This window comes from Polyergus mexicanus, unplaced genomic scaffold (genome assembly GCF_030449975.1).
Source record: "Polyergus mexicanus isolate NDT 795.1 unplaced genomic scaffold, iyPolMexi1.0 SCAF_4, whole genome shotgun sequence".
In the NCBI taxonomy this organism is placed as follows: domain Eukaryota; kingdom Metazoa; phylum Arthropoda; class Insecta; order Hymenoptera; family Formicidae; genus Polyergus; species Polyergus mexicanus.
Genome location: NW_027223324.1, coordinates 9195056 through 9204053, shown reverse-complemented (window position 1 = coordinate 9204053; position 8998 = coordinate 9195056). Strand labels below are relative to the sequence as shown.

The 8998-nt window shown below is 32.4% G+C and overlaps 2 protein-coding genes across 5 annotated transcripts; one reads left to right on the top strand and one right to left on the bottom strand.

The window, feature by feature from the left end:
* Positions 1–443: 443 nt before the first annotated feature.
* Positions 444–3263, top strand: Pdhb (Pyruvate dehydrogenase E1 beta subunit). Of its 3 annotated transcripts, none has more exons than XM_070294335.1 (6): positions 444–732; positions 1016–1078; positions 1329–1535; positions 1614–2244; positions 2488–2663; positions 2737–3263. In XM_070294335.1, exons 1-5 carry the CDS (start codon positions 724–726, stop codon positions 2637–2639), a joined length of 1062 nt encoding a protein of 353 aa, XP_070150436.1. In that variant the 5' UTR covers positions 444–723; the 3' UTR covers positions 2640–2663; positions 2737–3263. The 3 variants fall into 3 exon arrangements, with proteins under 3 accessions (XP_070150436.1, XP_070150435.1, XP_070150437.1); XM_070294334.1 differs by having other exon boundaries at positions 445–732; positions 2488–2647; positions 2737–3262; XM_070294336.1 differs by having other exon boundaries at positions 637–732; positions 2488–3263.
* Fibp (acidic fibroblast growth factor intracellular-binding protein) lies at positions 2418–5353 on the bottom strand. 2 transcript variants are annotated; one of them, XM_070294333.1, is made up of 6 exons: positions 5057–5353; positions 4762–4963; positions 4432–4659; positions 4091–4318; positions 3730–3984; positions 2418–3637 (listed from the first exon to the last, which is right to left on the bottom strand). In XM_070294333.1, the coding sequence occupies exons 1-6, from the start codon at positions 5139–5141 to the stop codon at positions 3616–3618; spliced, it is 1020 nt and encodes a 339-aa protein (XP_070150434.1). In that variant the 5' UTR covers positions 5142–5353; the 3' UTR covers positions 2418–3615. The 2 variants fall into 2 exon arrangements, with proteins under 2 accessions (XP_070150434.1, XP_070150433.1); XM_070294332.1 differs by having other exon boundaries at positions 2419–3642.
* Positions 5354–8998: the final 3645 nt, after the last annotated feature.

Here is an 8998-nt window from a genome sequence, read left to right as displayed (position 1 = left end):
AGCATAAAAAGAGAGTGAAACAATAACAGAGTAAAACTTTTTCCTATTATTTATAATAATTATATATATTTTGTAAATTTTATAATAATTAATATTACATATCGAAATTAACAGTGTATAGTGTATTTCTCATTTTATTAAATATTTATATTTTTTTTATATTTACTAAGTTTTACGGATTTAAAATAAAAACCTGGGTATGTAATATATAGTTTTCAAGATGCCGAGAGAGAAAGATCGATAGAAAAAGATAACTGTGAAAAAGTACACTCGCTTATTATTCGCGTTTGGAAAGAATCTAGAGGAACTAAAATAATTTAAATCACTCGATTCCATTTACATATTTCATAATCATTTTACATTATATATATATTCATTAGCATATATAATGAGATGATAATTTAAAAAAGCGCGTACCTGTCGCGCGAATAAACACGTGGTCGATTGATCGTTTTATCAGCAACTATACTTATCTCGTATCAATTGCTGTTTTTAGTTTCGAACGCCAATCAACGATGTGAATCGATGCGCCGCCTTTTCGGACGGGCCACGCACGTTTCATAACAGTTAACAGTACCTGCCAGAGAGTTCGCGTTCTTGATTAGTAAGACTTTGATACAGGACAAGGATTCCTGAAAGCGAATCGTTCTCCAAAGACGAGGGATCATCCCCGAGAAAAATCCTTCTGAAAAATCGTATCCGCACCCCTCAACGGCCTATAACATGCTCACGGTAAGAGCTTTGCAAAGTTTTGCGAAGCTCGCAATGAACCATCTGTCGCAATTTGTGTTCTCTCCCACATGTTTCTCTGCAGTCTTATCTGATTCTCTGTTTTGTTATAAATAAGTAAATAAATATAGTATAAAAATAGAAAATATTGAACAGTTGCTGCAAGCTGCAAGTGGAGTAGAAGAACACGTTACGACTTACATGCAAAGCAAAAAAAAAAAAAAAAAGAAAAAAAAAGGAATGCAAAACTTTAATTTCGAAATATACGATGATTTTTTGTTTTCAGACTGTCGTAAGAGCCATCGTCCGCCGTTCGTTCTCCACGTCGAAATGGACAGCAGCACAGCAGGTGATTTATATTCCACTATTAATCTAACCTAAAAATCTTAGTTTTCTTAATATATTGTAAAGAGACACGAAATTAATTTCCACTGAGTTTTCGCGTCCATCAACAGTTTCTCTTACTTTTCCTCCGTTCTTCTTGATTCGTTTATTTTTCTTATTTATGATCATTTATTAAAATGCAAATTTGAAGGACATGAAAGGTCATTTAGTTGTGGTTTAATATCCTCTCATGGACATTCTCGTAAATATCCTAGATGACTGTGCGAGACGCTTTAAACTCTGCCCTGGATGAGGAGATGGAGAAGGACGAGAGGGTATTTCTTCTTGGTGAAGAAGTTGCTCTATACGATGGTGCGTACAAAGTCTCTCGGGGTCTTTGGAAGAAATATGGAGATAAGCGTGTCATTGACACACCAATTACAGAAGCAGGTTTCGCCGGTATCGCCGTTGGAGCTGCTATGGTGCGTTTATAACTCATGTTGATATTACATTTTTTCTTATCGCTATATCCAATTGCATAAGAATATTTAATTTTCTAGGCTGGTCTGCGACCAGTCTGCGAATTCATGACATTTAATTTCTCGATGCAAGCAATCGATCACATTATCAATTCTGCTGCCAAGACATTTTATATGTCTGCGGGTAGAGTCAACGTACCAGTAGTGTTTCGTGGTCCTAATGGTGCCGCCGCGGGCGTTGCGGCGCAACATTCGCAATGTTTCGGTGCTTGGTATAGTCATTGCCCTGGTCTGAAAGTAGTATCACCTTATAACAGCGAAGATGCTAAAGGTTTATTGAAGGCAGCTATCAGAGATCCAGATCCGGTGGTAGTTCTCGAGAATGAGATACTGTATGGTATACAGTACCCTATGTCTGATGAGGCTTTATCTAAGGATTTTGTTCTGCCCATTGGCAAAGCTAAGGTGGAGCGAGTTGGCAACCATGTGACATTAGTAGCACATTCCAAAGCTGTCGAGGAATCCCTCGAAGCGGCCAATGAACTTGCCGGGAAAGGAATAGAAGCCGAGGTGATAAATCTTCGTTCTCTCAGACCATTGGACATAGACACTATCATACAATCTGTGGTGAAGACGAAACACTTGTTGACTGTCGAACAAGGCTGGCCGCAATGTGGTATCGGCGCAGAAGTTAGCGCAAGAATCGCCGAAAGTAAGTTTCGATCATTGCAAAGTATTTTATTTGTATTGAGAATGTCAATTGTATGAAATAAAAATGATGGTTAAAATTAGAGTTAGAGAGAGAGAGAGAGAGCACCACAAATAATTGATCTTTTACAAATGAATTCGAAGATGTTTGGTTTCAGAAATTAATTCTTATCATTTATTTTAATTTATTTAGTGCTCTTAATGATAACATTTTCCTTATTCGCTCAGCAAATTAATTCTCTTCCAGGTGAAGCTTTTTATCATCTAGACGCACCCGTAATTCGTATCACGGGAGTTGACACACCTATGCCATATACGAAAACACTGGAGATTGCAGCCTTGCCACAGATCAAAGACATAGTGGACGCCGTTAATAAAGTACTAGGAGTCGCGCAGTAATCGCAACGGTATGCGAGTACTTAGGTGAAATTACTATATTTTTACGATTTTCCTAACGTATCGTATTTTTCTCTCAATCCGCTATCTTTATATCTAGAATATCCTATTTTTCGTCCAATCATTGATCAATAGAACAGTAAAATAAATACACGGAGGGGTAAATTAAGAGAAGAGATAAATAAGTACAAAAAGTCTCGATTCTGTGAAGATAATACATAATACTCTATCACCGCCAGGTAGAATATTTTAAGAACATTTCCTTATATTTTATTTGTGGAACTGCTACAAGAAAGTACGTTTCGAGGAAAAAGGTACATTTATACATTTATTACAATGTATAAATAAAGTTCAAACGAATGTATCTCTTCAAACAAACGCGCAAGATATGTATTCTCTGTATATGTCATTAATAGATAAAATGTGATATTAATTGCGATTGTATATATAAATACATATTTTAGTAGTTAGCAATATTTTAAAATACCGAATTATACGTAAATTATGTATGGATGCATTCAGTTGAAAAATCTTAATTTTATTTTATTGAAACTCCTGTGTTTTTAAATAAATTAAAATTGTCTCTTATTTAATGAATATGTGCGCAATATTAATCTACTGCCATATATATATATTAATATATATATATATATATATATACAAAAGTTGCCTCTTTCACTTTGTAGAGTTTCACATCACACACTTGAAAATCTCAATAACTTATAAGAAAATGTTGATAGTGCAATTACTGCAATTGTATGCGTTATTGCTCACATATATCTAATTGCAAAATAACAGGCAGCATATAAAATGCTGCATTTGTTAATTATTTATTACAAAAAATTAATAAATTAAAATGTACAATTTAAAATTTCTGTCTTTCTAATTCATACCTTTTAAATATATATATAGTTTTTACATTGGTATTCATGTATGATACATACGTAATAAGCAACATGTTACTACTGTCATATAACGTTCAAACGCATCTCTTAGTTCTCCTTCTCTAGATAAAAATTGTATCATACTTTTTAAAATTCATAATTTTAAGCTTGTACCGATGCATTGCTATATTAACTTTTCTAACTCTTACCTAAGTACATCCATATCAAGAGCGCACTGTGTATAAACAGCCAAGAAATTTCGTAGATCGGAATGCGTCCAATTAACTTGTCGCCAAGGTTCGATACATCTCTCAACTAATTCCAAGAAGAAAAATCTCAGCTCTCGTGATCTATGCAAGTTACATCCAATTCCGAGTATTGCTCTCGAATATGAACGAAAGTTCATGTCCAATTCTTGATAAGATCGATCAAGAAGCATTGGTTTGAGCTTAAGACATACGAGACTGAAACATACAAAGTTTTACTGTTGTTGTAAGTTTTATAACAGAGAAATGAAATCATCATTATTCATCTCAATAAATTGCTTGATTTTTATAGGCTTCAACATACTGTTTATGATGTTTATCGTTTTCTAAAAGAACTCTGCATTCTGATAATTCTTGTAGAAATTCCCTATCCAAATCAGTGTCGAAGTATTCAGATCCAACACAACGATACGTCCATGACGTCATCATACTATTAGCACAATGATATAAATCGGGAAATGTTAAAAATTGCAGTTTTCTTTTATTCATTTCAAATCGCAGACACGCTATAAATACCACTGCAGCATATCGTCTATATAATAATTAAAAACAGTTAATTATATTATGATTTGCATATTATAATTCAATTTTTTGCTCATGCGGTCTACAATAGGTATTACAGGTTTTATAAAGAATATCATGTACTTAGCGAGTTCATCCGAAAGTAAGAAATGCTGTTTGATATTGGTTGTGAGAGAACCTGGTAAGTCTTCGACAATTTTAAACACTCTTTTCACATTATCATATTGTCGTCGACAACTCTTTAATGTGATCCCTGTCTTTTCTGCCACTTCTTCCATATCCTTTCTACTTTTGGATGTTATTTTCTTTCCCAGTAGTTCACGTATAACAACATCATCAAATTCGTAATACCTGAAATGAATAATGTTTTATCAATAGTTTGCAAGTAATTAATAATAGATCCAACTTTATCAAATGTATAATCAATAGATCACATAATACTTTGATTCTTACATTTCTATAAGCATTTGACTAGTTTGAGGTTCTATCTGAAAGGCTAGCTGCTCGCTAGCAAGCTTTGTAGGAGTATGAAGTAATTTCTCGAGTAGAGCATAGGTGCGATAGTGATCAAGTATGTCAGATGCAACTAGCTCGAGTGGTGCATTAGTCTGTTGACATATTCCTCGTTGATGCAGAATATTGACTGCATCGCTGGCTAAAAAGACATTCATCATATTAGATTAATATATCCAATTTATGCGCAAGCAAGTAAATAGCAAACGATTACGATTATATTTCTATTACTCACAAGAATGCCCGTCGACCCAAAGCTGATAGATTTCAGGATCGACAAGAGTATAATTGCTAATAAACACATCTACCTCCGACAACATGTTCAGGCTAAATATTTACGCTAACATTTTACACGAGTTAATCACAGACACGAGGTCATCGCAAAAGTCAGCTGATATCGATCTCAGATTTTTCTATCCAAGAAAAATTCGCTTATATAAAATCATTATTGCGTTTCCGCGTATAAAAATTACGAATTCTCATCGGTATTCGATGAAAAAGTTATCGACTATATTTGCTATATTTAGGTTAAATATATTGGCTGCCATGTTGAGAGTTGAGAGTTTAGAATGTTGTTCGACTCACGTAGTGATGACGTAGCATATGCTCGTTTGACTCACGTAGTGCCGCGTTTGAACTAGTAACGGTAAGATGTGAAGTAGAAATGGTGTGCGCGTCACGTAATCATATCTGTGATCTAAATCTATGCGAATCCGTGCGAATCGGCATCGAAATCTAGCGATATAAGACGAAAATAACGAAGATCTCTTATATCAAAAGGTAATTGAATGGATATTATTGAGCGAAATTGCATTTCGATATATAAACTGAACAATTGAAATATCCATTCTTTTTAACGACGAATTCGACGGCCGCGCGCGCGAGCCGTGAGCTTATTTCACCTACATATACACCCACAATCTTCTCATATATTATATATTAATATTTTATATATTATTAGATTATGTTACATTACACACAAAACATTATATCATATGTATTATTTAGTAGGTTTATTCTTTATCGTAGTATACGTAAGGAAGAGGGCAGTTATATGTATATGTATGTATGAGTATAATATGTAGGCAATAAATTTATAATAAAATAACACGAAGGATGCATAAATCCTATATTTTCTATCTTTTGATGAATATTTCTGGAAACGTCATCCTCGTGACGAATATTTAATAATGTAGTATCTTTTTTGTGATGTATATAGATTGCTGCTAATATCGGGATGCGAATTTGTGGGGCGAGATGAGAAAATGGCCGAATAGCGCTGTTAGCTGAAACGATTTCCTCCACGAAATTATAGTGAGTGCAGTTAAATAATATTTTAAAATTTATTGTAGTAATTGTTAAATTGAGTGAAAGAGAACTCTTTGGTATCGAGAAATTAAAATACACTATTTTAAAAATCAAGCAAGAAAATTAAATTTCAATATAATTCTGATGAGATAATTAAAGTCAGTCATCAATAAAATAATTAAAATAGTTTTATTAGTTAATTTTGTCGTTCATTAAAATTTACATCAATTTTCAAATTTCGAAGTAATTTCGAGGCAATAATGTGAAAAATACATATTTATTGTCGAAGAGTCGATTAATTTCAACAATCATTTTTATTGTGTTACGGTACTACAATATTTTTTTTTCTCATTTGTATTATATACATATATTAACCATGAAAATATTACATTTTATATTTTAATTGGACGATTTTAATCGGATACTGTTTTCATAATTTTATATATTTTGATAAAGGAGCCCTTAATTAAAGTTCTTAAAATAAAAGTTAGGAGAATTAATCTAGAAATTAATTATTATTATTTGTGTGTGTAACGTTATAAAATTTAAATTGCTATTTTAAAAAGTTTTTTATTGTTTATATAAAATTCTATTTTTTAACGAATTCAATATGTTTCAAAAGATATAATTAATATAACAATTACTTTTGTAATTATTTAAATACTTTACAAGAAACTTTAAATTTCTAATAAAATTTATAAAAAATGTACATTAATTCCATAAACATAAACATTGCTGTGCTTTCTTTAAATTCATAATACACACACGTTTTTTGCAACGTAGCTCCTATATAACTTGCACTTCTTAAGAACGTCTTCTTGCGGCATTATTAGCCACGAATTAAAGTTGATACCTGACTTTAAGATATAGCTGTGAATAAAAAGGTCACACGATGTTACATGGCGATACGGCCCTGTCGCATGTCAGTGCATTATTTTCATTTTTCCGTCGCAATCAGTAAATGCTTAATTAAAGTAATCGCCGGACTTTGGAGCAAAATAATACAGACGGTGGCGTAGCGCGCGCACATACATATACAATATATATGAATACATCCACCGGCCGCAATTCCGCACGATTGATTGACAGGCGAAGTGCAGTAGCAACGGCAGCGATCGAAATTACCACTGCACTCGCACTCGCGTTCGCGCGGACGCAATTAATTCGCGGCGAGGCGGCGTCACGTAACGTTAAACTCGTTATCGTGCGGGAAACGCGCGTTAACCGGCTACGACTGCCAACGCGAACGAATAAATATTGTAGTGCCGTAACAAAACCTGGTTGGACGCCGGATTCGTCTTGACCGAGTATATCGATCGAGCCATGTAGAACAGAATGATGAATACGATTCTCCTCAATTATGCATAATAAGATGAAAAATATAATGATGCGAACATAAAACTTTTTCTTCCTCTTCGTCTTCGGAGTAGAATAAACAACGTCATTCTATGAAAAATGGGAACAATATTATATATATATCTCGTAATTTAAGATATTATTAACTTGTCTTTGAAACACTGACGTCCTATTAATTTTGAAGTTTTTATGTAACTCTGTAATAATATTGTTTTATATCATAACATTACACAACTCGTACATATTTTCTAAAGGAACACCAACAATAATATTACAAATGAATTTTTAACGGGAAAAAATTTATATTTAGAGAATAAATTTTATTTTGATAAATTTTATATTGATTATATTATTATTTAATTTAAGTCATAACAGAATTATATTAATTTTATAATGAATAATATTTGCAAATGGAAAGAAAAATTTGGAATTTTATGAATTATTTTACTTGTTAAACAAAAAATTCTTTCTTTACACCCGTGTGTTATCTACATTAATTTATATTAGAGTTAAAGGAATTTTATAAAAAATTTGTATAAAATAATTTATATTTTTATGTGTGTAAAAATATACCATAATAGCTCACTCCATATACTATGTTAGGATACATATTGAAGCACATAAGTATATAAGCACCTTGGCATTTTTATATAAAGTCGCTGAGGTTGGAAATCTTTCAGTTTCCTTATTTCTTTAACTAAACACACATATGTGTTTATGATAAGAGAAAATTATATATATATAATTATTATTTTACCATATATTATATTCGCGTTCTAAATATTAAAAATTGACGTGTCGATTCTTAATATTATAGTTGTCATTTCCGTCTCTTTAATTTTCATAAATTATAAATATATTACAAATTAATGAGACATTACATTTAATCTATTGTAATGCCAATATCTATTTCGACTAATACATATTAAATTTGCATTCTAAAATATTTCTTTTAAATTTTCTAAAAATAAGATTGCGTGTGCGTAAAATAGAAAATTTTTATTTTTAAAAAATTTAAAAGAAATATTTTAGGATGCAAATTTAACATGTATGAATTCTATATATATTGAAAGAATAAACAGAAGAGAAAAACGTATTACTTCTTGCAGTAATATTATGATTTCTGTTTGGAATCATAAATATAAAAAGAGCTGTCCTTAATGAATAACGAGAATTCGATACGAAAGCAAAACGAAAGACAGGGAGATTCATGTAAGTGAAGATTACATTATCTCGTTGGTGTCACCAAAGACATACACTTGTTTCGTACAGAGTCGCGGTAACTATTACTTCCCTGTTGCATAAATGTCTCTAAAGGACATACTCGATTTCGATCCCGCGGTACAGTGCTACCCACTGTCTCTCGCTCTCTGCCTGGTACTTGTTCTCTTTTCCACTTCCTATCCCGTCTCTCTTCACTTCCTCGTAGCCATCCTACTCCACTTTGCCACATTCTCTCTTCCCTTGCCTCTTTCTCTCTCTTCTTTCCTTCGTTTCCTCGTTCTCTTCCTTC